The 27421-nt window shown below is 43.3% G+C and overlaps 1 protein-coding gene across 1 annotated transcript in view; it reads left to right on the top strand.

Moving 5' to 3' along the window:
* Positions 1-27421, top strand: part of TOP1 (topoisomerase (DNA) I) — a 36525-nt gene that overhangs the window by 7310 nt on the left and 1794 nt on the right. The window contains exons 2-17 of the mRNA XM_009878317.1: positions 3826-3952; positions 4527-4585; positions 7151-7246; positions 8435-8510; positions 9516-9610; positions 14186-14301; positions 17468-17589; positions 18284-18406; positions 19824-20011; positions 20649-20793; positions 21891-22034; positions 23177-23362; positions 24823-24891; positions 25516-25630; positions 26024-26151; positions 27243-27337. Of these exons, the coding sequence (XP_009876619.1) occupies positions 4527-4585; positions 7151-7246; positions 8435-8510; positions 9516-9610; positions 14186-14301; positions 17468-17589; positions 18284-18406; positions 19824-20011; positions 20649-20793; positions 21891-22034; positions 23177-23362; positions 24823-24891; positions 25516-25630; positions 26024-26151; positions 27243-27337 (1757 nt within the window). The 5' untranslated portion in view covers positions 3826-3952. The remainder of the gene's footprint in view (positions 1-3825; positions 3953-4526; positions 4586-7150; positions 7247-8434; positions 8511-9515; positions 9611-14185; positions 14302-17467; positions 17590-18283; positions 18407-19823; positions 20012-20648; positions 20794-21890; positions 22035-23176; positions 23363-24822; positions 24892-25515; positions 25631-26023; positions 26152-27242; positions 27338-27421) is intronic.

Here is a 27421-nt window from a genome sequence, read left to right as displayed (position 1 = left end):
CGCTGAAGTTTCCCCTCTATCTTTGGGGGGAAGTTTGTTGTCCTACTTCAGTGACTTCAAGCTGGTTTTTGGCAAAAGGGTATGTGCAGAAAAGGTAAGGAAGGATCCACAGTGCTTGCAGAAATGAATTCAGGATAAAATTATCTGGGTGCATTCAGTCTTGAGACCTTTTGTTTGGTTTCTTTAAAGAAAAGGTTTTTTTTTTTCAGTTTTGAATCAGCCAGGAAGAGACTTCTGATCTCTAAAATGTTCCCAGCACCCCCTAATAATAGCTTTGGGTTGTCTGGAAATGGCTTTCTGATAGATGGCTGAAACTCCTTCTTCAAGGTGAGGATGACATCCCCTTGCCTTCTCGTTTCTTTTGAGGTTATTGTGGTGGTTAAATTGCGTTGCCCTGGACACTGGCATGTCTCAGCCAAATGACAGACCAAAGCAGCTCAGCTTCCTGACTGAAGTTAGTATTTGAGCAACTTGCTTCACGTTTGGAAAAGAAAAATTACTCTGAGTTGTTGTTTGAGGCCTTTGTTATCAATATGTTTCTGAATGAGTTTTTCTGGGAGCTCCAGATTTTGGGGCCCTGTTAAGAAAGAGGAGTACGTGCCTTCAGCATTTAACACGTCCAGAAATTTTGGGACTGAGTTATTGAAGTCGAGTTGAGCATCTTGTAACTTGTGGAGCCAACAAGCAGCCTACTTACAAATGAGGGAAAGACATTTATACTCTTCTTTTACATTGGAGCGAGTAGCACATGAAATCAGATTTTTTTCTGGGCAATTTCTTTCAGTTCCATACCAGGAGCAGCAGCAAGCCGGACCTCAGGGCCCAGCCACCAGTACTGGTGTTTTGAAATGAAGCTGCAGAGTGGAGACAGCTTCCCTGGGTTATCTGAGCCCCCGTTGCTTTGGGGGGGAATGTACTGCTCCCTGCAGAACAAAGGGGAAGGATAGTCTTGTGATTAAAAAATAATAAAACCCCAACAACGAAGACTGAGTCAGGAATCCAGACTTCTTGATTTTTGGCTCTGATGATGATTTTAGCTTCAGATTAAATCACATAACAGCTTTTTAATGGTGGCTGCTTGCTCTCTTTTGAGAGAGGTGTCAGTTTGAGCTTCTGCTTAAAAGCAAGCCTAAGCTTTTAACACTTTTTTTTTCTGTTCCAGCCATAGTCTGTAAGCATTCAACACACAAAAAATTGTCAGTGATTCTCTAGGCCAATGGGATTTTCTGCTTTGCAGGTGTAGATTGTATGGTGCTTTTAAAAAACCTTTTTTATGCAACAGACAGTGCCATGAACTTTGCCTTAGAGAACTAACTCTGCAGTGTGTACCATGCTTTGAAGATGCAAATTGCTGTCTGAGTAAAACATGTTATTTCAGGTAGGATTTAAATACCAAATAAGAGCAATAACGAGTCAGAAAATAGAAACAAGCAGGACTGCAAAGACTAAAATGGCTCTGAGCCTCGTTATGGTTTTTCCTGTATGACGATACACCTTTGTAGTTGTAAAAAATCTTTGGCAAATGAGGTACCTGGCATACAGATAGCAGATAATCAAGTCAGAATTTCCAGTCGTTCCTGAGTTCAAAAGTTGTTATTAATAACATATGTGGAGTTTGTGCTTTCAGACAGTCAATGAGTCTTGTTGGAGCAAAGGAAAATTAAATTGGTGTCGTGAGTCTGAGATACTGATGAATAAACAGTATGGAAAGTGGGATGTCAAATCTGAGCAGGAGTGTCAGGCATGTCATGGATTTCCAAGATCCAGTGTCAGGATGTTCTGTGTCTGTACTCGCATGTCCTGATCACCCAGCGTACATAACACGATCTGCAGGGTAAGAATAGTCTGCAGTTGTTGAATCTTCACGCACAGGCAACAACATGTGGTGCTGTGTGTCGATCTGCAAGAATTTCTAGAGTGTCAGTTGTCTTTTAACGTTTAGATACTCCTTTACAGATGTATATGTAGCGTAAGGAGGTTGCTAGAGTGTTAAAATGAAGCTGGTATCTCTCCCACTGATCTCTTTTAATGCGATGCGGTACTTGAATGTACTGTTTTCCTGCAGAGATGGATTTTCATGCTTCAACTGCTTGGGCTTGAAAGGCCGGTGTGTATTTACTGGAGTGTGTGCTGCTCTGAGCTTGAATAATTTAAACGTTTTGCAAGTTCAGGTCAGTTCGTGCTGGTGTTAGGTGAGGCTCTGAAACTCCACGCTGGACTTTACTCTGCAGTTCTACAGCTGGGTGTGGGCCGGCGTTTTTGTGACAGTGGTTGCCTTCCTCTTAGTCACACACAGGCTTTATGGGACCTGGTTACTGTGCTGCTTGCTCTGTGGCTATCAAACATCCAACCCTTTGCAGTCGGGTTTTTATAATAATAGGAAGATGGCTTGAAGGATGTATAGCTTTTAAAAAAATCACATTCTTACCTGACATCCTGGGCTTGCTGTTTTTCAGGGCTGTGTCTCCACAGATCTGTTCGGTTTGTACTTGAGCATTGGAATTACTGAAATAAGGAAGCTGCCTACTTCTAGTAAAGCTTTGCATTACATTGCATGGGCTTAAGGAGAAGCAGAGTGTGTCCCGGAGAGCAGCAGTGGTGGGAGTCAAGTGCTGCGGAGGGAGGAGCGTGAACTGCCAGTGTGAGAAGGCAGCTTGCTTGGTGCCTAACGGTGCCCAGGAGAGGAGATCCTGATTTCCGCTGTGACTTTGACTTGCTTAAGCTCAAGGTGACCTCGGGGAGTCCATACAACTTACAAATGTGCATTGAAAGCCGGTTGAATTGAGAGGCGGGTTGCTTGGCTTTCCACAACAGAGCTGCTAATCCTCACAGAGGGTTCTTGCAGCTTCTGTCATTAGTCTCCTGAGAGCATTTCCTACCGTTCTGGATTCAAGGGTCGAGTCATTCCATGAGAAAGCTCATTATGTGCTTTTCTGGCTGGTAAGAAAAACTTGAAAATGTGATCCAAATTTATCCAAATGCCTCAGAAATCAAAAGGGGGTAGAAACAGAGTAATAAAAACCAAAGGTTGATTTTCTTCTCCTTGGGGGCATTTTTTCCTCTGTTCTGAATAGATTTTGGGTATTAAACTCGATACTGTTATCCATAGTACTGGACTCTGAGTAGTAGGAGACCAGATCATCACTTGGAAACACCTTTGGTGAGTTCCCATCCTGAGTGACAGCGTCGTCTCGGCAGAGCCGGGCTGACCGGGGCGGTGAGGCACAGCTGACAAAACAGCTCTGACGGAGGACTGCAGTGTTACTCCTGCCTTTTCTGTTTGACTTTGCATAAACACAAGGACATCACGTATCCTGTTTGCTCCGGTTTTCCCATCTGTTTGGGAAAAATAGAGATCAGCGATTTTCTCTTTAAGTTCCAGAGATGAGAGCTACTACAATGACAAACTGTTGTCTGAGCAAAAGCTGACACGGGCGTTGATGGGACTGGCTGCTCTATTCCAGTGGCCTGTTATGTGGACTGAGAAAAAGAGGAAAAACAGAAACAGTGGGAATTCAACCTAAAGTGTTGAGCTCTAAGTGTAGCAACTGTGGCTTTCCTCAGCAATTCAGGCTGACGGGGGTTTTCCTGACGTGGAGCCCTTGGCGACTGTGGTTTTTGTGGTGCGTTCTCCTTCTGTTCCTCTTCCTCTGAGGAGAATGAATGACACGTGACAGGAGGCTGGTGGATCTTCCTGTTGAGGCGATTCCTTATTTTTTGTAGGGTTTGCAGCCATCAAAATCTGTGACTCTAGTGCTGGAAGTTGTCAGTATTAGTCAAATCTCCTTGTATTCCCCTTTACAAACAGACTCTTCTGTCTTGCAGTGAGCACAAAGATTCCTCGGAAAAGAAACACAAAGACAAGGAGAAAACCAAACACAAAGATGGCAGCTCAGAGAAACACAAAGACAAACACAAAGATAAAGACAAGGAGAAGAGAAAGGAAGAGAAGGTGGGTGTCTCCCATGGGAGAGACAAGAGGATGATTCTGGTTTATACTACCAAATCATACAAGCTCAGTGGGTTAGAGGTAGCTTGTACTTCCAAGTTTTTATCAACCTGGAGAGAATTATTCCAGTGCTATCCCAGAGACTTGCTCTGTTGAGTGCCAGATATGAACTTGTATGGGCTTTATCTGCAGGTACTGTGAATGGAAACAGTTCTACAGTGGAGCTGTGTCCACTGGCTCCATGTTTTCTCCCATGGCTTTTCTCTTTGCCAAGCTTAGATTCAGAGAAAAGGGAGAAAAATCTGTTAAATCACATTTGTTCCAAGCAAGAACAAACTGTACACTTAACCCCAATCTACTGTAGCAATTGGAGAGCTAGAAAATACTGAATTGACTAAGACTTATGGAAAATGTTGGGGTTTGATGTGTCATGTAGGTCACTAAGGGCTACAGGGAATGTAGATAAAGTCACGGTGGCCTTTGTTTCCTTCTGCAAGTTAAATATCCTGCGTTGTATGTTGGGAAAACACAAGGTGCTCTGGACAGTGCTAATCAACTCCTACTTTTTGTTTTTCAGATGAAATCATCTTCTGGTGATATAAAAATAAAGAAGGAAAAGGAGAATGGGTTCTCCAGGTAAGAAATGAGGTCTATAATTAGAAAAGTAGCAGCAGTTTGATTCTTCTTAGGTGCCCATTGTTTGAGTCTTCTTGCTTCATCTTAGGGAAAAACAGTGGAACACTTTTTTACTCCTTCATATGATGATTATTTTCAGTTATGGGAATTATTAATCAATCTACTTACTAGTAGCTGGAAGTGAGAGCTGTTGAATGCCTGGTGTCTGCCTGTACAGGTGGAGTTTGTCCAAGTATTACATAGTTGATTTCTCCTGAGGACAGACTGAACTATGGAAACATTTGTAGTGGAGTTGAAGGAACCTCTGTTGTAAAATTGGTACTTGAACTCTGCAGACAATCTTCGAGAGACAGGGCTTTGTAAAGACAGTCCAGATTGCCTCTGAGTGTCTCTTCTGTGAGTGACTACAGTCTGAAGCCTTTGCAGAGGAGTGCTGAGTAAGGAAAGCGCTTGTGTAAAATCAGAATTACCTCCAGAAAATGCCTAGACGCCCTACTCTGCTAAATTCCTGCTAATAGTAGCATCTTCTGGACTCAGATACTGTATCACTCATCACTAAGAGGTTTAGTAAAAACCTGAAGTTAGCAAAACGCCAAACAAAATCCTCCCATTCTCACCATGTTCTGTGGGTGCAGGGAGATTGGGAGAGGACTCTTCTCTTGTCCAGACCTGTCAGTTATTCTTACGTGATTTGAATATGCCCTCCTGACACGAGTTCCTCCATCTGCTTCATTTTCTTACTCCTATTGAAAATGCAGCCGAAGTGGTTGTGCTTGACGTGGGGCAGAGGCGCCCTCTCCAGGCCCTTTTGGGGATCCTCTGGAAGTGGAAAGCGGTGACATTTGGGTGTTTCGTGGTGTAGCAGACATTTAATAATAACTCTTTCTAGCCTCTGCTGTTCAGCAGAATTGCATGTGTGTGCCGATCTCACAAGAGACATTGGGTGTTCTTATATCAAGGTAACTGAGTCCTCTTCAGGTCCAAGAGAGCATTTTGTGTGTGTTTGAGGAAAGCCTGGAGGAGCTATTACAATTGTACCTTATTCAGGGCCAAAAGCTGGCAAAGAGTAAAGTAATTATTTTCTTTCTTTTTTTTCCCCTGCTGAAATATTCTTTTACAAATTCACTAGAGAAAAATGGCCTCACTCATGTGGTTTTGATTTTCTTCCTTAAGACTTGGTATGATGAGCAATGTTACAGTCTTGGAAACAATGCAAGTCAAGGTTCAGCTTGGTCATACAGCTCCTTTCTTTTAAAATAATCACACTTTATTTCCCACTGTTACAAAAGGTTGTGAAATAGTTCAGTGTTAAAATAGACTAGATAAAATTCTAGCAACTTAATAAACAGTAGTTCTAGATTCCTGCCTGGAAGGGAGAATAAATTAAATGGGACAAATACCTCTTTTTCCATAAATGTTTTGCAACTGTCTCTGTGCTGCAGACTTGTGTCTTAATAAGCGATGCCGCAGAAACAGCTTCTTAAAGCAGCACATATCTGTTTCCCTGAGTTGTGTCTGCCAGCACTGCAACGACTTTACAGTCATGAAAGAGCAAAACTGCCTTGTTCTGCTTCCTGGACATACTACTAGTGAAAATAAGACTCCAGAATCTCTCTTGCTGACTGTGGACTGGAAAGCTGAATGCTGCTTCCCTCCCTCCATCCAATTGCAAAATCTGCATGTTGACTTGGAAACTGAGTCAATCTGTTACAGATTGTGCTGATTGGTTGTGAATGGGAAAGCCCAGGATGGAACTGTTACCTTTTTCTGAATGGAGAGGCACTAAGGGCTTCAGAACATGATTTTGGGACTCTTATCTTTTTCTGTATGAATATAAGTGAAACACTTATGTGAAATCTAGAAATAATGAGCTTGTTTAAAGGAATAGTCTCTTTTGCCCTCATACTTTTTTATTATTATTATTATTATTACTGATGTCTTGGGACATTATGGCTGAAAACATTGAGCCTAATTTAACATTTGTGGTCTGTTGAAAGGGGCAGGATTGTTTGCTTCCCACAGTTTGGACCGTGAAAAGAGACTGATCAGTTTAACTTTACCAAATCTTTGTTTCCTTTTCTGGTTTTCACATACCTCAGTGTTTAGTTGGCAAAAGATGCAGGGGAATAGCTTTCAAATCTTTGTTTAGTTGATAATCTTTTTCTCTCTTACCAGGCTTAATAAGGATATTGAAACTGAATAATATCTTCTATTTGATTGCACACATTCATGCATTTCTGATTTGCTTTAAGTCTATTTGACAGTGCTGGAAGCTGCAGTTGTTTTTACTCAAACACAGCTGAAATCTTAGCAGTTCAAATTGATCTCAGTGTTGCTTGAGAAATGGCAAATACGTAGATAGTGTATGACTCTCTTCTCATGCTCTCTGTGGATATTCACATGAAGCATAACACACCTCAGGTCTTTGGGATCTTGAGATGACATTCCAGGACCAGGAGACGTGCCCATTTTGCAGACAATCATTTCTTACAACTGACTTGTTGTTGGTTTCCGAGAAATTTCCTCTTTGAAATCAGAACCATCTTTCTTCGCTTCTTTTTCTAGTCCACCACGTATTAAAGATGAACCAGATGATGATGAGTTTTACCCATCTGCTAAAGGGGACGCCAAACCCCTGAAGAGACCTCGAGAAGATGATGAGTAAGTGGCGTGGGTGCAGGTGACTTTGGTTGCCTTTAGTTTTAGAAAGACAACATTGAGGTAGCTGGTGGGTTTTCAGGTCATCAGCACAGGTGTGTTCACATGGGTGGCTGGAGGTCTGCAGTCAGACCCCTTATGTTGTTGTAAGTTCTCTGGGGAGGGCAAGGACAATATTGGTGGTGTCCGAGGCAAAATACCAGTCCCTGCTTCTGAGATGGTGCTGCAAAATGTTGCAGAGTTAGTAAATAAATAAAAAACTCAAAAAAACTAGAAGAGACACCGATGGAGATTGTAAAACATAAATCTGAGCAAGTGAGGTATTGCTGCTAGCTAAGTGGCTGTGGTGGTTTCTGTTGGGTGAGGAAATGACTGCACAAGAGGGAGAAAATGCATTGTCAGCCTGTTGTGGCAGGGGAAGGAGGTTTGCCTGCACTGCTCGACGTGATTCACCTGGAGTCTAAATACGTCGTGGGTTGTGCTGAGGATTTTTGTCTCTAAATCAAAAGATACAGTAACCTACCCAGCACAATAAAAGCCCAGTTACATCACACTGGGATGTGTCACCATCTGTGTGCGTGCAGTTCTCTCGATAGTGTGAGCTTATTAGCAGCCTGGGGTTTAGCCATAGTGGTATTCTGTCCCCTCTGTGGTATTTCTCCGTTTCCAAAAGAGATGGGTGTGACATCTTCTGTGTAATCATTTGCCACCTTCTGTTAAGTTTTTTGTGACCTCCCATCTCATGTCTGCAATGGAAAGATTACGAATTTGCCAGCACTCAGTTTTGCTATTGTTTAAACTAGTGGGGATGCAAAAAGTGAGCCTTATGGGCAGATCCCAGACTGATGACTGGAAAAGGACTTGGAGGGGAGGGTAGAACATGCCACTAAGGTTTTACCTGTTTATCCCATCCCGTGAAATCACTGGGTGACTGCTTATGCTTTTGAATCAATCCTTCATCAAAGAATATTTTTGCTTCAGCAGTCCGAAACTTGTTGGGGCTGTTTTGCTGTGTAGGGGTTATTCAGTCTTCAGTCATTGGGGCATAAAATTATGTTATTCAGAAATTAAATGTGCCAGAAATATTGTGAACTTGTGTGCACAGACTTTGTATATGTATGACTTCTCTTAATTTATTTTTGTACTAGAAAATTATTTATTTTTACAAGCTGGTCTTCTTGTTCTTAACAGTGCTGAGTACAAACCCAAGAAAATCAAAACAGAAGACATCAAGAAAGCAAAGAAGAGGAAACAAGAGGAAGAAGAGGTAATTTGAACGATGAGTTTATTTCTGTGGTCAAGAAAAGCAAGGCTGACAATTTGGTGTTGAACTGTGTAGAACTAGGGGACTGGGATTCAAGTGTAGGGAGGCAGGGCCGGTCTGGGACAAAGCTGCGTGTGGCAGATCCCCAGCTGTGGTGGAGGTTAAGTTATCTGAGCCATAGTGAATAAAAAAATCAGGAAAGATTTCTCTCCAATTCAGTAATCTTGAGAAGATGCCTCCAGGTTGTGAACTTTCAGGCGGTTCCACGCCAGTTGCAGTCCTTCTGTGCCGCAGCTCACAGAGGGCAGAGGAGCTTTGCTGACAACATCTGGTAATCACACAGCTGAAGCAGCAGGTCAGACGAGGAGCTGGATCTGAGATCAGCTGCTAGAAAGACTTGTAAAGCTTTTAAATGGAGCCTAGGCTGGAAATTCCTTTGGAGAGGGACTTGTTGAAGAGAAGTTAGCCATGACTTGAGACTAATGAGCTGTGCTTCACATCTAGTGAAGATACTCTTGTGAGGCACATGTTGCAAGCACCTCCTGGCAATATGGTTAATTATTTAATTCACTGAAAGTGTCTCTAAAGTGAGCACGTACCGGTGTGTTCCCAGAAGCGTCCTCAGTGGTGTAAGTGTGCTCTGTAGCATTTGCCGGCCTAGATACACTAGTGCAGGCCAAGGAGGTTGTTTCTGTAACTAAGCAATCGTGTTACTATGGCCCAGACTTGCTGCTTATCAGGTGAAACAGAGTAACTGGCTGTGTGTGCACTTAGTGTGTCCCAAGTGTGAAGTAAAAGAATTTGGCTTAAAGCTTAAGTGTGACCATCAGCAGACTTTGACTTAATAGGATGATAGAAGAAGACATTTATGTAGTGAGGCCACAGGAATTCAGCCATTTGTGGTCAAACTTATATACCCTAAGAGACAGCCTTTTAGTTTTAAAACATCTTTTCAGGGAAGGGGGAAATACAGTAGCTTGTTCTAATAGCTTCTCTCTTACTTTGCAGGACAGCAAAGCAAAGAAAGCTAAGAGCAAAGATAAAGTCCCCGAAGCAGACAAGAGAAAGAAGCCGAAAAAGGAAGAGGAGCAAAAATGGAAATGGTAATGTATATCAGTGATGGAGGCTACCCTCTGCACCTGGGCTTGCTGACCGAAGAAGCACATCTGGCTTTCTCTTTTGTTGGTTCATGGGGATTTGTTCTGAATAATTGACTTGCTTTCTCTTAAGCTCTAAATACATATCTTACTGACTCTGTTCATCATTTGAAGTGGAAGTGAAGTAGCTTTTTTGCTATACCTAAACCAAGAAATTAGTTTTATTGTGGGATTTTTTTCCTGTCTGTAGAGTGTAGAGACCACTTGTAATGATGAGATGCTCCTTGCTGACACTTCAGAGAAGTACAAAACTTGTAGGCTTGGCAGGAATACAGAAATATGTGCAGATATATTAACAAGTACTGTAGTCATAGAATCATAAATGCAGCCCAGGGTGTGATTGGCTTTCTGGGCTGTGAGCACATACTGCTGCTTGTGTTCACCTTTTCATCCACCAGCACCTCAAGTCCTTCCCCCAGGGCTGCTCTGCTCTGCGGCCGCTTGTTGCCCAGTCTGTGTTTGCACTTGGGATTGCCCTGGCCCAGATGCAGGACCTTGCACTTGGCCTTGATAAGTTTCATGAGTAGATCTTCTCTGTATTAAAGGGCTCAATGTGAGTGAGTGTCTACCTTTTTATTCTAGCTGAATGTCAACTATTGGCCTCTCAAAACCACTCCTGCCTCTAGCACACACACACACCAAAAAAAAGTTGGTCAAGTGACCAGTTAAGCTTGGGCTGTTTGGAAAATGAATTTTGAAAATAAGTTCTGAATGGAAAATGCTTTCTGTCCTGCCCAGGATCCTAAAGTAACATCACTGAGAAACTGAAGTTGTGCTTTCACTCACTTAAATTTTTTTAGAAGCTTTTTCAAATAAATCTGAACTTTGTGGTTCATTTGGAAGACAGGCCTGTTCTGCTTCAGTAGTGCTCTGTGTAAGAAACCTGCTGGATGTTTTGTTTTTAAACTATCCACAGCAGTTTAAGCTATTGTTGCTAGAATTGAGAAGCTATTGCTTGTGCGTTTTGAGGTTCAGGCCTTAGTATTTCCCTCAGTTTAATGCCCATGTAGTTTTCAAAAGCATAGGTGTTTTCTGCACTCCTGTAATCTCTTTTTGCGACCTTCTAGGGATGATGTTTCCATGAGCATTTTCTTTTCTCAGATCATTTGGCTTTTTTTAATAGATCTGCAGTGTTGGGAAATGCCTTTGCAATCTTCTTCAGTCCTTTGAGGTTTGGTCTGTTACACCTTTATTGGCACCCTTACTGATTCACCTTTAAAAAAATATTCCTCTGTAGTGTTTATAGTCTTTGCCTATTTCTCCGATTTTCGGAGCTTCCTCAGAACATCAGCACTTGTGTATTTTTTTCACGCTTGTATACTTACTCTCTTTCGTTTTCAAGCCCTCTCAAAAAATATCCTGGGGTTTTTTGGGGGGTGGGGGAGGGTTAGGGAGGTTTTTTGGTTTATTTTTTGTTCCTGAGCAATCCACTTTTTTCCTCAGTCCCTTTGGCAGCATACTTTTAACGTGCTTTGACATTAACAAACTACAGGGACATGAAGCAATCGGAAGGTACAGAAGGTCTCTTAAGGCTTAAGCCTTAATGATTTGTTGCCTTTTTGGCTTTGTCTCAGCTGCCCTTGCTGGTTCTGCCTCAATTAACATTCCGTTATCATAGCTCCTTTTGTTGTAGTCTGCACCCTCCAACAGCAAACCTTTACTGGAAAGCTGTGTTGCTCTCCCCTCGCCTGCCTTGGCAGCGCAGTCCCAGGTAGCTGCGTTAAGCTCTGCGGTTTGTGCTCGCTGCTGAGGAAATCTGCCTTGGAAAGCATGTTTTGCAAAACCTGGCAGTAGGGAGCTGCATCCTTCTGCTGATGCTCCGTGATCATCCATCTGCAGCTTTGTGTAGCCCGTGCTTGCCGGACAGGGTTTCATCTGCACTTCAATTGTGTCTCTTAAGGGCATTTTATGTTCCATCTGAGTCAATTTTCTGATCCTCTGATACCCTTTTTTTAGCTGTTTCCACAAGTGCTTTTGCTGCCTTGAGCGTTTTCATCCTCACTTATGTGAATACTTGATGCTAGACGTTCCCAAGGCATCGGCCTCGTTCATCACCATGTGGAGCTCTCTTAGAGGTCGTTTTCACACCCTGTCAACGTGTGAAGAATATGTGATCCAGAAGTATACCTTCTGAACACTTCTCCCACCTTGCATTGTAGCAAGTTCATTTCCTTGAAATAACATATCCCTGAGGTTTATTCTGTTTTTTTTCCCTAAGGATCTTTTCTATTTTCATTCCACTTAAACCTCCCCCAGCTCTACCTTCCTGAGTCACCCTGGCATTCTCAGACAAGTTTGATAGGGGATTTAATCAAAGAACTTACGTGACCGATGAGCACAGTTTCTGCTGAAATCAGTAAGGCAGCTTTCCTGACAGGCAACATTCTTCCTGCTCCCACAAAATTGTCTGTAGAATGTTGCTTTAGAACCAGAAGCAGCCTTGGGCAGTGTTGCTGTAATGCTTATGTTGTCTTAACGCTTTTGTACAAGGTTTAGGAAGGTGGAGGTGGAGGATTTGGAATGGTTTGTGATCTTTCTGTGGCAAACTTTCTGGTAGCTTTGGACTTTTAAACCATCCTGTGGATCCCATGCTTCCTTGGAGCCATCTCAAAAGGCACAATGTGCACAGCTGTCTATTTAAACTGCTACCTTTCTAGTACATCTTTTGCATGTGTCCTTTATAAAATAAACAGGAACGGGTAGAGGAACAGAATTTATCAGCAAGTAAATACTAGAGTGATAAATCTTAACAAGTCACAGCTGAAAAGCAAGAACGGCAACGCCATCCTGTAAAGTGGTAGCTACTGTGAATGATCCTCATGTTTTTTCCTTACTGAAATAAAAATGCTCATTGCCAGAGAGGATAACTCTCTTTTTCCTAGCTGGAAGACGAGGTGAATGGTTTAGATTGTTTTGCTAGAAGGAGATTCTGGGTGGAAGAACGTAGGCCTATGTTTGACAAAATATTTAGATTTCTAGCTTCTAATTAATTAAAACCCCCACAATCATTAGGAATGTAAATATTTGGGATCTAGACTTCAAATGTCAATATTAGTTTCTTTTATCAACGTAGTTTACTAGAGCCTTCTTCCCAGCCAGGGCCTGAAATCAGGTTTTGTGCTGATAGCTGGGATCGCGCACTTTGCTGTTGAAGACGTTCTTGTGCTTCTCCCGAGACGGTCAGGTCTGGTGCTGCGGTTGAAGATGATGACTTTCTAACTATAGCAAAGCACCGTGTCCCGTACAATTGTTGTTGTTCTTAAATTACTGGTGTACAAGCACCAGTGAAGCATTTTGAGTGTTTTCTAGCTTTTTTTTTTTTTTTTAATTCTGTATAGTGGTTATCTTCTGTACAGTGACCTGTTATCTCATTAGGGATTAAGCCCTTGCGCATCACAATTCCCGAGATGCCTGCACTACACACATGTATTTTCTTAGCTGCTCTTGCACCCAGAACGGGACTATACCTAGTAGGGCCAACACTAGAAGGAAGCTTAAATATTTTTTTCCCTTTCTTTTTATTGTCACGGCTGCTGAGCAGAGTTGTCTGGGCAGTTCAAAGACTGAGGGCTGTGACAGGTTAATGGTATTCAAGTTGATGAATCACCAAGGTAAAATAGCCTTTCTCAGCAGGGAATCCTTTCCTACAGCATGTAGCAGTAATGTTCTGGTAATCGTGAAAGGAGGAGGGGAAAGGATGGGATGGGGAGGAGTGTGGAAGTGGTGGCTTGGGCACAGGGCACTAGGAACTGGGTGAGGATACTGGCCTGGTGGGACCCCTTTTCTCTGTAGCCGAAATGCTGACCCCATGAGTCTGTTCCTTTGGAACGCGGGGATGGCAGTGGCTGCCGGACTGTGCTGCGATACCTAATGCATCATTTACCACACTTTTTTATAGAGGCTTTAAGGCAAGTTTGCGATTTTTCCTGTGCTACTCCGTTTTTTTTTTTTAATATGCTTTTCTTACCCAAAGAATTGAAATGGGTTTAAAATGACAGAGCAGGTTTCAAGCTTTCTTGTCTGAGCAGGTTCTCATTTAGGTCATTACTAAACATCTGTTTCTTTATCTCTGCCCTGAACGGTGTCCTTGTCCACCTCTGAAAGCAGCTGCATAATATACTACAATTGTTTGGCTTTGCTGAGCAGGCATCCTAGACCTGATGCTGGATCACAGCTGACTCTAGTCTGGCATGATCCTAACTGCTTCACAAGACTGAATTTTGTATTATCTTAAGTTCTAAGTTTTTTCAGCTCTGCAATTTTGTGAAAAGAGCAGCAAATGGGAGGTGAGGACTATAGTGTCATCAGATGATCTGTGACCTATGGTGTTCTCTTCATGGACATCCTTTTATAAAAATAAAAATAGTGACAGTGAATATTTTTACTTAGTCTGTGTATGGCAAAACAATGATTGCCTGCTGATTTTTTTTTCCTTTCTTTAAGCCTAGTTTTATACCCATGTAATAATAAAACGAAGGTTAGGAGCTTAGAATTTAATTGATTCATATTTCTCTCTTGAAGGTGGGAAGAAGAACGCTATCCTGAAGGCATTAAATGGAAGTTCCTAGAGCACAAAGGTCCTGTATTTGCTCCACCATATGAACCTCTGCCCGAAAATGTTAAGTTTTATTATGATGGTGAGTTCATCTGGTTTTTCACTTGCTGAAATAAGAAATAAACACTCTCGGGGCATTGTGGTGTTCTTCCAGGGACTGAATTGAGGAGGAGATGGTTTTGTTCTAGGGGTTAGTTTAAAAGAAGTTCCTCAATGGTTAGGTGAAGGAGGGATCTGTGAAAGTAAAGAAGTAGCTGCTGAATTCTGCTAACAGAGTTGACATGGAGATGAACTTGTTGTCACTCTGTTGTGGTGGTAAATCTCTCACGTTACATGAGAGCATCTTACACCTGAGAGTAGCAGCATAAAACTGATGAGAGTTTGTAGTTGTAGCTGCTTCATCACTGGTCACCTTTAGGCTTGCTCTGTTTTCTTTAACCGTGTGAATTGCAACTTCCAACATCTGTGGTGAAATTCACAACCCTTTGGTGGCATAAGCAGAGTGAAAGACCATTGAATTTTGATACAGATGATTAGGGTCTTGTAGGAGTGCGTGGGATGACCCTGGCCTCAAGGACACAGCCCTCTGGTGCAAGTCATGGTCCCACTCACTAACTGTTAGGTGTGGTAGAACTAATTGATGTGGGATTCTAATGTGCTGGGCTGACTGGTTGTTAGAGGCTCACGTGGAAGGGATTATATGATGTGATGCCTGCTGGAGACCGGACTTGATGACCCGTGTGTTTCCTTTTTAGTCCTGTGATCATGTTAAATGAAGGATCAAATTAACCTGGGATTGAATTAAGTGGGAGGTATTTGAATGGATGAACATGTAACTTTTGGTGAAGGGGACATCTGTGCTGGCACTCTTCCAGCAGCAGTGTGCTGTTTTCCTGGGACACAAAGCGGTGTTTTTAAATACTGGGAAATAGGTGGCATTTGGTTTTAGCAGCAGTGCAGTGAAATGAACGTATTGCATCCTATTAAAGGCTATCTAAGGCCAGTAACACAATGATCAGGGATGTTGGCAGACTTCTTTCTTAGGGTTTGCTAAGAACTTCCTGCAAAATTGGCAGCCTTTTTCTCCTCTATTGATGACTGTATACCTCCCCTGCTGTCTAGAGAAAAGCAAGGGCAGATTGCACTATAGCTGTCCCTTCGGCGCAGGCAGCAATAAGCTCCTCTTCTGTCTAGCCATCTATTTCATGAAATCTTTAGGAAGCACAGGGATTTTTGCAGTCTCCGTCGTGGCAGAAATTCATCAGCAGGCTCAACGATTACGGGGTGGGCAGAGCGGTCTGGCAAATAAAGCAGTCCCATAAATCTGACTTGAGAAACTAGGCAAAAAAAAAAAAAAAAATCAGACGTCTGATTTACACAGCAGCTGCTGAGAGCTTCTCTCTGTGCTCACAAGGCATTGTCTAATTTGAAGATTATCCCAAGATGATTTGTAGAGTCCAATAATCACGCTGTGGCTGGCTCTCGCTGGAGGAATCTGAAATGCCAAAGCTGCCTTTTTTGGGCTTGACTACGTGTTTGAGTGACCACAGGTTAACGAGCTACTGCTTATACACCAGAGGTGGCTTGAAATTGCATATTTTTCTGTAAAAGGGGCAAGGTCAGAGTGTAGATGGTGGTACCTGCATTTCAGTCGTGTTCTCTTATGCTCGTAACATCCCCCTCATTGCTCTCTGGTTTTGAGTTTTTAAGTCAGGTAACGTTATTCTAGAGGCATGAATATTAGTTTTTTTTTCTTTAAACATCAAGCCCTGTCACTGAGTGCCTCTTCAAACCTTTATAAAAAGAGAGGAAATTGAGTCCAGTGAAATATATTCTAAAGAGATTAGATAAAGGTGACTGAGCCTTCAGCTATCTGAGAAAAATACCAGTAATTTTCGCCCCGTAACACGTTTCTAACTCGATAGCTGCTTTCAAGCTAGACTCGCAGCCTGGAAAAACAGTTTCCCTTGCTGTCTCTCCCTTCCCCCATTTCCTGTTATAAGCAAACAAATGCTGTATTTTAGCTTGCAGTTTAAAAATTGGCAGAGTTACTGTTGGTTTAATTTAATTGTGGAATATTCTCAGATCATTGGGAGGACCTTTTGCTAAGTCCTGTTTTACAAGGGTTTATAGATCTTAAGGCTTTGTAGCTGAGTCCCATGCTTTAATTGTGGAGATGATGCAACTTTTTGAAACATAGTAAATTGAAAGTGTGGTAGTTTTTTCCAAGAGCGTAGAATCAACGCTAGTGTTTCTTGTGTTCGCTTTTGCGCAGTAGGGTGGTCGTTAAAAAATCCACAGATGTTGACTGTCTGCCAGCCCATTGGGACTTGAAATATTTCTTGCAAGTAGCTGGAGATGTGAGCTGCATGCAGAATCCTTCACGGGGATCACTGGCCCCTCCTGTGTCATCAGGAAATGCAGTCTGGACCAAAAAGACGTTCAATAGGGATGTTAGATGTTGAATCCACAGCTTCGGTTCTGCAGCAGCCTCTTTCCCCTTGTGTTTTAAAAGTCTTCCTTTGCAGTAGTTTCACTTTGTACCGCAGTCTTGCAGATAAGGTGAAATGTGACCTCTCCATTCACGGAAAGCGCAGCCTGTCTTAGAAGTGACTGGTTTGGAGACACAGAAGTGCATTCCCACAGCAAAGGAGGGATTAGCAGGATCCCAACACAATTCCCTGCCATGAAGGGGTGTTAAATTTTTGGGGGGGCTTTCCCGGCTTTTTTGTGGATTAGCCATTGGAAGGGCTCTTCCTGGCTAGAAACAGCCACGGGCTAGAAGGGGTGTCCCTCTGTGAGTAGAACAGGAATACAGAGACCATCTTTCCCATACATCTGAGTGCTGGAGTATGAAATTTAACAAAACCCCTTGCTTCTTGCACTTCAAACAGCAGTATCTCCCCAGGAGCGTACGCGCCGCTGGGCCATCTCAGCGTAGGGTTTCCTGCATGAGGCCTTTTCCCCTTCCTGCCCTGCCTCTCTCAGACCTGCCTCACATCAGATTGCTGTGCCTTGCCCCCCCCTTTTCCAAATGTTTAGATTCCGGAGGAAACTTTTCAAAATGTTTATGATGAAAGTCAAGCAATTGTGTTCCTCTGTTTTCTTTGTCCATCCAATTTGCTGTACTTTGTAACATTTTGAGGGAAGACCTCTCTGTGGTAAAAATATAGTGTAGTTACTGTGGCCTCTTTCTGGCTTCAATTCCTGTCTACCCTTTTCTTCAAAAAGAAAATCTTTCTTTGTAGGTAAAGTCATGAAGCTGAGTACCAAAGCAGAAGAAGTTGCCACATTCTTTGCAAAAATGCTTGATCACGAGTACACTACAAAGGAGATCTTCAGGAAAAACTTTTTCAAGGACTGGAGAAAGGTATTTACGTAGTCTTGGGCTGCAACAACTGCAGGCGTGGCCGGTGTCTCCTCAGCACAGGGCAGTGAAAAGGGACTCCTGTTCCATCTACAGAGAAGTTAGCTTGAGGCAACTAAGAGCTGCCTCAGAACGTAGATGTGAAGTTTCAGTTTATCCTGTAGTTTCACCAGAAAGGACCCTATCATAAATACCTCTCTAAACCAACAAAATCTACCTCCTCCCAACCAAATTTGCGGGTTACAGTGTGATGGGCTGTAGATGACCTGACTGTTGCGTGCCTTGCTGAAGAGCCAGCTTTATATTAGAGCAAAATGCCTTCTGAAGACCTGAACTTCAGCAGCACTAAGTTCAAACCTGTAGCTTAGCTGATGCAGTTTTCCTAGGTGGGCTGTGTTTTTTCTCCCTATCCCACAGCAGTCCCAGCTGGTGCTCGCTGTAAGAATGCTTTGGGAGGTGGCACAGCACTGCCCAGGGCTTGCAGGGATCACACTGCTCCCTGCGCTCTGCTTCTTGGCCTTTTCTCTGTGACCTCTGGTGGAGTGAGCACATGCAAGAATTTGAGGATTCTTAGGGATTTATTGTGAGAACCTGCCTATTGTTCCTGTTTAAACTGCCTGCAGTAGGATAAGCTCTACTATATGTGAAAACTTTGTAAGTGTATGAAAACTTAAAAGTGCCACTTTCTTTCTGGAAGGAAATGACCTCTGAAGAGAAGAGCACGATCACCAACCTCAGCAAATGTGACTTCACCCACATGAGCCAGTATTTCAAAGCTCAGACAGAAGCTAGGAAACAGATGTCCAAGGAGGAGAAACAGGTACCAGAGCGAATTCTAGAATTCTTGATTCTTAACTGACTTGTAAACATCTTTGTGTAATTATTCCTCTGCCTGCCTTGCCATTTATAAGTCGATGTTTACTAGCTTTCAAATTATTACTTTTGTGTTAACTGTAGGAATCTTTACTTTGCAGCTCAGGTAAGGCAAAGTGCTGTGTTTACAGCTAAATCTTCATCCTGACTTGAAATGATAATCGATAGGACTAAAGCTCCTGATCCTGCTTAAGTAAATAAAGAGAATCAGAGGTGCTACCTCCACGGGAGCCGTGATCCCTGGCCAGTAATGAGGAGTGGATACTCAGCTAAAGATAGACTTTTATTGTAAAAGTCCCTTGGGTTATAAGGGTGAAATTGGGGACAGTGGAAGGGGTGCAGCACTGACATTACTGAATAACAAGAGAGAATAAATCTTAAATACCAAATAATGCAATCTTCTGAATAAAATAGGAACTTTATTTTCCGGTACCATGGCTACAGTGGCTTTGTGGGGAGAGAATTAAATAGTTTTTAGATGACGGAGGCTCCCTGCAATGGAAGTTGGAAACTTACCCCAAGTTCTCAGTTGATCTTCTGCAACACCGCAGTAATTGTCCTCTGAGCCAGGGGCCAGGCAGCTTGAAAGCACCTTTGGGGGCAGAGGGTTCCCGGAGAAGCAGATACATGTCTCACTGCTGTTGGCATTTGATAAACATGTGGGTGATCCCGTCTCTGTACCTGTCTGTGGCTTTCTCTGTTAGTTTCTTAGCTGGCGCACCAGTGCTGTCTACAGGTCAGATGTTTTATTTTGAGCTACAATGTTTTTATTTTTCCTTTCTGTGTAATTAGAGTTCAAGCACAGAAGTATGCAGTGACATCTCAGCACATTTTTACTTAGGAGACTGTGTTCTGCTTATGAGACCATTTGCTGACACAGACTTGACATGCAGCAGACTGGAGACATTCCTCTGCCTGCTTTCCGATACTGAGTTCAAACACAGAAGTCTGAGTTTTTATGTATAAACAACAAGATTCAAGTACAGCGAATGCCAAATGCTGAATAGACACTACAAAGCAGCAGCACTGTGCTGGGTCTGCTCATGTAGCTGTGATATGTGGATGGAGTAAACGTGTCTGTCCTGACCAGCCCTTATCTATTTCCCTCAAATACAAATTTTAAGAGACTTTTCACACATTTTGGCCCTCTTCCAGTTTGTGCTGCTTGCATTTTATGAATGCTTTTCTGGACAGTTTGCTGCTCTGTGTGTTGATACTGTACCTGGCACAATGAGGATCTGGTTTTGAGTTGGGTCTTCAGCATTAGTATGGTGCAGATATAATTTTTTTTTTTAAGTCTTGGCTTTTAGGGATGTGTGTGGTGCTGGGTATACTGTATCATCTTTGATTTTGGCTTTTCCCAGAAAATCAAAGAGGAGAACGAGCGGCTATTGAAGGAATATGGTTACTGTGTGATGGACAACCACAAGGAGAGAATTGCCAACTTTAAGATTGAACCCCCAGGTCTCTTCCGAGGTCGTGGGAACCATCCCAAAATGGGCATGTTGAAGAGACGCATCATGCCAGAAGACATCATCATCAACTGCAGCAAGTGAGCACTGGATGCCTCGCACCTTGGCTTTGCTTGCTAGATAGCATAGCTTCTTTTTAAAATTCCTACCGAAGCTGATAGTCAAGCGTGTAGAAATACATTACTGCTTGTCTTATTCTTACATGGATAAGGAACTGAGTCATACAAGCAAAGACTGAAGAAGGCTATCGTGGGTTTCGTGTAGAACTTTGTCAGCATATTTTCTCCCTCATGCCTATGGCCTACATCTGCTTAAACAGCCTTTCCTGCTAGTATTTACAGAAATTAATTTTCTTTTAGGTAGGTTGCCCTACTTTGCCTGCCTTGATGTCGAAGGCTAAGGTCTGATGGGCTTCTCTTCACTTTTGTCCTGATAAATGTCCACACTATTGCAGTGTCCACAAATCAAAGCTGGCCCTAGCAGTCTGTATTCCCACCTCTAGTATAATTCTGCAGCAGATACGTAGTGATAGCAGTTCCATTTCTGGTATTTGTTCACTTTGATTCACTTGATTTCCTTGTGAAAATACATAGCTGTGTTGCCTCAGTTTCTTGCACTGTGCTTCTTTGTGTGATGGTATTAATTACTTTCTCTATTTTGATGCTATGGAAGTCTCTTTAAATAGGTTTTTATTTGCTGTTTTGTAATTCTGTGCAGGGATTCCAAGATCCCTCCCCCTCCACCAGGACACAAATGGAAGGAGGTCCGGCACGATAACAAGGTTACCTGGCTGGTGTCATGGACTGAGAACATCCAAGGCTCTATCAAATACATCATGTTGAACCCCAGCTCAAGAATTAAGGTAAAGATCTAGTTAAAAAAATTTTAAAATCTTACTGGTCATGTCTCCAGGAAGCAAATCTAGCTGTTGGCTAGGAAAGAGATAGTAAGTAAAGCTGTCTTGCTGTCTCGTGCTACACTGAAAAATACAGGAAAGCTTCTGTACTTCTGTTCCCCCTTGAAAAGAAAAAATACAATTACTGCACAGAAGAGCAGATGAAATCTGGAAAATGTCGACTGAAAAGCATCATCATGTCAGAAATCCTTTACCCTGTATAAACTAAAAGGAAGCAGTTTATCCAAGAACAGTTATGGTGGATATTTTATGTACTTTTGGCTGTAACGTTCCCCTGCCTGATGATGTAGTGAGGTTCTAACCATGAGTTGCTAATTAGTCAGTTGTAAAATTTAAAATGTAGCCAGGCTGCTGGCTGAGAAGGAGCTCCTGACTGAAGAACAAACTCTGCTGTGGGAGCAAATAACCAGTCAGCGAATCAATTCCATAATTCCAAATGATAAACCCATTGAAAGAATTGCTGTAAGTTTCAGGGCTAGGATTTAAGTTCTCCTCATGAAGGTGTTTTTTTAGAGGTGCTTTATTGTTTTGATTTTTAGATGATTTTGTGTTTTTTGGTTGTGGTTTGTTTTGGGGTTTTTTTGTTAAGAGTTGTTTTTCCTGGATTGGAAACAAAGGGATTGTCCTACAAGTATAAGGAAAAATCTCTGCCCTCTTTTTCCTATGGCTTGAATATATAATAACAAAGACAAGCTGTTGATGTTGCTTTCACATTTTATGGGTGTTTAATTACACAGCTGAAAGAACATAAGTGTCATCTGAATCAAGCAGAGGAAGCCATTTATATGTGAGAAGCATGGAAGACATATCTTTTGTGTCTTTACAGTTGCTTCTGTGGAAGCATTTAATATCATGGAAATCTGAATTGCCTACAGCTGCATGGCAGCGTAGTTTGAAACTGAGCTGTTCAGCAGCAAAATCTCCGCGTTTTTGTGCAGCGAGACCATTTGCCACACGCAGAGTTGCAAAGCCTGAGCTGCAGATTGGAACTGGTCCTTTGCCTGCGTCCTAGTGCTGACTGTTTGTTCCAATGTTCTCTGCAGGGTGAGAAGGACTGGCAGAAGTATGAGACGGCTCGGAGGTTGAAGAAGTGCGTAGATAAAATCCGGAATCAGTATCGAGAAGACTGGAAATCCAAAGAGATGAAAGTACGGCAGAGGGCCGTGGCTCTGTACTTCATTGATAAGGTAAGGCTTCTTCCCTTTCCCATCCTGCTGGGAATACTGGGAATGCTGCGTGTCTGTTCCCACGGCAGAATTGAACCCAGCTGCTAAGGTATCCTGAGGCTTCCTGGTGGGCAGGCTCCCATCTCCTTTTCCTTCCCATTACCTGGAATCCAGAGGCAATGAACTATTGTACTGAACGTGGCTATTTCAGGCAGCATTGTTTTAGTGCAGGCAACATTCACAGCCTGGTTCCAGAATCGCCCAGTTGGATTACTGGGAAGTCTATGTGGGCCTTTTGTCTCCAGCTGCTTCGATTTTCCTGCTGGGAGTCTCTGCTGGTTTGTCACCTCTTTAGTTTGAGGTCACAGCCACGAGGTTTCATGATTACACTGATTTTTTTTATCACAGCCTAAAGAAAACTGCAGTTGTGTTTGATGCATTTAAAGCTGCATAAAACCGGTTCCCAGAGAGTTGTTGCTCTGTTAGGGCATGGTATCTCGACCAATTAAATTATCAAGTTTTGTTCAAAATGGGTCGGAGTAAATCCAGGGAACTTTGGTTTGAATAATTGTGGTTTCGTATGAACAATGGAGATTTTTCTTCAGAAATTTTGCCAGTACTGATAAAAAACATTTTTTTTTTTTATGCAGCTAAATGTAGCCTTTAGGTTACTTATATAACCCAAAGTGTCCTATGTGCTATTTAAAAGGCATTGAGCATGCAGTGAAGAGGTAGGATCATAGAAGATGAACAACTGAACTTGGTTTTGGATCAGGTTGAGTTCACATGGAAGTCGGTTTGATTTTTACACAATAGCAAATGTTTTGAAATGGTTTTCCATTAGTCAGAAATGTCTTACAGTTTGAGTTACTTAATAAGCATTAAAGCATCTTGCTTTAAATTTCTCTTTAAAAAATGAGATATTCTGGTAGATTAGTAGATTTGTGGCTTTATTGTAGGGTTATTTAAAAGAGATTTGAAGAGAACATAGGGTTGATTTTATTACAATTTTGTAAGAGTCACTTTTATCCATTCAAATGCGTTTTCTCCTTTTCTCCTATGGACACTGCAGATTCTAGCTCAATGTCTGAAAATTTCCATAATGTGTAGGTTACAGGGGTAATTTGAAATGTTTTATTTTTCTTGTCTTGATATAAATGTAGCTTGCCCTGAGAGCTGGTAATGAAAAAGAGGAAGGAGAGACAGCTGACACCGTGGGCTGCTGCTCTCTGAGAGTAGAACATATCAAGCTGCATCCCGAACTGGATGGCCAGGAATACGTGGTTGAGTTCGACTTCCTCGGAAAAGACTCCATCCGATACTACAACAAGGTCCCCGTTGAGAAGAGGGTAAGGAATTTCCACCAACGTGTACGCAGACTGAACTGCAGAACAGTGTGGGCAGCACGGGTTTGATGGCAATAGCGGGGAGCTTCATCGCTGGTGTCAGATCCCTGGCCATAAAGTCAGTCAGTTAACCTTCCTCCCTTTTATCGGCAGTGACGTGACACAACCCAGCAGGTATTTAAACACCTTATTGCTCTTCCCTGTGGTCTCGGTGTCCGAAGTTGGCGTAACTGTAACAGCTATGTTAGATGAGTTTCTTGGGTCTCATTCTGATCAGCAGGGTTGGTTTGGTCACCTGTGGGTGGTAGAGTTCTAGGCCCAAATGACAAGTAGTGGCATAAAGTGCTGGACAGCACTGTTAGAGGAGCAGTTGGACTTGAGCTTTCATGATGTCTCTGTCGCAATGGTTTTGTTAATGGTGGGGCTGAGCCCTCACTGAGGTACGTCTTCATCTGGGATGCTCTGCAATGTGTAGAGTAGGTGCACTGGTACTTCTAGCCTATGCACCTGAGAAGCTTCATCATCCTCTGATTTCAAATCTGCTGTGATCTTGTCCTCATTCCAGAACAAGTCCCTACCCAGCAGCATGAACCTGGAGGGTGCTATCCAAAGAGGCTTTTGTTTTTGTGGGCGTAGCAGCTTCCTATCTGGCCTATAGCACATGTATAATACCGTGGTAATTGTGACGACAGTCGGCAATAGCTGTTGCCCTCCTAGAGAGCAAAGCAAAGGAAAAAAGCCAAACTATGGCTGCTGTAGAAATGAGGACGTGCTGGAATTCTTGCTTCCTTGTGTAAGGAAGAAAACGTGATCCTGTTTAAATTTATTGGTGTTAGTGCCTCTTCTTCAGTGCTTACAGTAGCAAATTGATCATTGTGGAATTAGAAATCTTTGTATGTTAGGTGTGTAGAAGAATGTGTATTGTTGAGAAGCTGGGAACTGGGGATTTGGAGCACACAGAGCTGGGATTTGTGGTCTCTGTATAATTAGAGATGATTTGATTATTCTCCCTACCCCAGTGAGATTTGTTTGGGATTAACTGTATGAAACATTTAATGCAGCAGTAGGAGGGGTTGAGTTTTGATAGCTTCTTCCCATGGGAAATGGCTCAGAGGTCTCTTTGCTTGGACTAACTATGGAGAGTAAGGGAAAGGTGGTGGCTTTGGGGTCTGGCTTCCTGTTAGACAGTGAAGCCAGAACAGAATCTGGTCTCCTGCAGTTTTGATCTAAAGGGTGAGGATAAAGGACATTGAATGTTCAGAGCTCCTGTTGCTGGGGAGGAACCTTTGAGTGTTATATTGAGAGATGGGTCTTTGCCTGCTGGGAAGTAACATCCAGCATCATCACTGTTGCCTAAAATCGGTTGAAGTGGCTCCCTGGCAATGTTGCTTCTTTATGTATTGCTGCTAACCCAGCACTGTCTGGTCCGTGCACCTGAGGTTACTGCTTTTCTTTTCCTGCAGGTGTTTAAGAATCTTCAGCTGTTCATGGAGAACAAGCAGCCTGAGGATGACCTCTTTGACCGCCTCAATGTAAGCACATGGTTTATGGTCAGGGATGGTGGTGGAGCACCATGAACAGTCTCACCCTGCACCAGGCAGTAACAGCTGCTCTCTCCCAGAAATGGTTTCAGTGGCAATTTTTCTCCAGAGCCGGCCTGTGTGGCCTAAAAGCAGTGAGACTCTGTCTCAACCTGGTGTCTGTATTGTGCACTGTGCCCACAGGTTCCTGAAGAAAGGGGGCTTTGGTCCTAGTGAGCTTGATTGGCTCTGACCTGGGGAGTTTTTATCAGAGCTCAGAGATGATGACTGTGAGGTGATATTTTGTGATGCCATCCTCATCTGCACCTTTGGCAATATGGGAGCACTGTGGTGGTTCAGGCACCTTCCCTGAGGTGGGACAGGTACACCTCTAGCTGTTGAGAACCAAAACCTCCACACTAAAGAAAACGTTTTTCGCCACTTGTGGTTATTTAATACCAATCTAATACTTGCTGGTTCTTTGTTCACTTTTCCTGTGGTTTTGGTGATGTTGTGGTCAGGTCTGAGTACACTAAGCTTCAGTGGTGAGCTTCATGTCTTCATCACTCCTGCGTCGAGAGATTTCACAGATGCTGTGGTCAATTCTAGTGCTAAGTCATCTTTCTCCTTCCTTAGACCAGTATCTTAAATAAACACCTTCAAGACCTTATGGAGGGACTGACAGCCAAGGTATTCCGTACTTACAATGCCTCCATCACGCTACAGCAGCAGCTCAAGGAGCTCACTAATCGTAAGTTCCATCCCTGAAACCGTGAGGGGAACAGATCTTACCCTGCAACACAGACCTGGCTTCCTTTCTTGGCCACAAGCCTGCCATCTGTACACCGCTTCCTCATTGCAGTTCTGCCAGTGCAAATGTCAGACAGCTGAGGTCTGACCAAAAAATCTGCTGCCAGACAATCTTTGGGGGTAGCTGAGCAGCCCAGCACTGGGATGGGGCAGAGCTGACCTGTGACTGCACCAGGGCATGCCTGCTGCTTTATGCCTGTCCTTTATCAAGTCTCATTAGCTTTTTGCTAGTCGGTTCTGCAGTGACTGGGAGCTTGCAGAGCTGATGGGGCGCTGATTGGGGCTGCACAGCTCTGGAGAACCCACTTGTTCACTTCTTTCTTGTACTTTGCAGCGGATGACAACATCCCGGCAAAAATCCTTTCCTATAACCGTGCCAACAGAGCGGTTGCCATTTTGTGTAACCACCAGAGAGCTCCACCGAAGACCTTCGAGAAGTCCATGATGAACCTGCAGAGCAAGGTACACCCACCCTTGCCCACCTCTCGGCTTGTCGCAGGGCTCTAAATACTGTGTCTTGGGAGTCCTTTGACTTGGGGGAAAGAAGCAGAGCCTGCTGTTCCCTCTCGGGAGTTGGTTAGTGCTGCGTCAGAGCTGGGCCTGCGTGGAGAGAGCTGAAGGGGATGCCTTTCAATATGAGTAGTCTTTTGCTTGTAAAGACCAAGACCAGACCCTTTTTATATGCCCTTCATTCCATAGCTATGTGTTCTGCTGCCATTGAATCTTCAGAGCAGCAGTCTCTAGCTCTGATTTGTGTCCCCTAAAGAACCCTGAGTGGCCAGGAACAGGACATCCACACTTGGCACGTGAATCTCAGGCTGTTGTCAGTGCAGGCTGTGCACGTGGTACGTTACGGCCCCCTGACTTGACCTCTTCCTTTGCAGATTGTTTCTGGTGAAGGCCATGAGGTCCAGAGGGGTTAGGTCTGTTCCTGGTCTGGCTTTAGAGTAACCGTCACAATAAAGATTTCTGGTTTGGCGCTGCAGTGTCCCTGCTTCTGTAACACACCTAACATGGCTGCCTTCACCCTAGATCTTAGAGCTTGGGGGATGTTTTAAGGGGAGTGGTTGAACAGGGACTGCAAAATGCTACATCTCCTTGAATCCTAAACTTGCTAGAGAAGAACTGCCTGAAGCCTTATCAGCTTTCAGGGCAAGAACTGATTTTTATAGTCCTTCCAGGTTATCATCAGAGAGTTTATGCTGGCGGGATACAGTGGAGGCAGACAAGCTGCCTGGAGGGACTGTAGGCCAGTCCCAGGGCAAGACAATTCCTTTGCCTGCTTGATTGTGGCTGTGTGAGAAAGCTCTGAGCACCACCTTGTCTTTGGAAATGAGTGGGGCCCTACTTTCTCAGGGGAATGTTTCACCACCCTGGGTTTTGCAGCAAACTAAAAGGCCAATGGCCTAACTGTTCTGCAGCAGTGGGTCTGGCTTCTGATAGATTTTAGACGTGGTCACAAGCTGAACCCTTGGGTCATGCTGCCTAGGAGTGACTGCCACAGTTGTCAGCAGCTTGTTCACAGTGCCGCCGTCTGGTTTTGCCTCTCCTAGATCGATGCCAAGAAGGAGCAGTTAGCTGATGCCAGGAGAGAACTGAAAAGCGCCAAAGCTGATGCCAAGGTCCGGAGGGATGAGAAGTCTAAAAAGTAAGGCTGGTGTTACCAGGCTCTGTGCTGCTCCCAGCACTCTCTGCTCCAAATAGGTCCTTCACCCTGTATTCTGTTTCTGCA

Source organism: Apaloderma vittatum, unplaced genomic scaffold (assembly GCF_000703405.1).
Source record: "Apaloderma vittatum isolate BGI_N311 unplaced genomic scaffold, ASM70340v1 scaffold1991, whole genome shotgun sequence".
NCBI lineage: Eukaryota > Metazoa > Chordata > Aves > Trogoniformes > Trogonidae > Apaloderma > Apaloderma vittatum.
The sequence above is the reverse complement of the archived record's forward strand: the minus strand, read 5'-3'. Positions and strand labels throughout refer to the sequence as shown.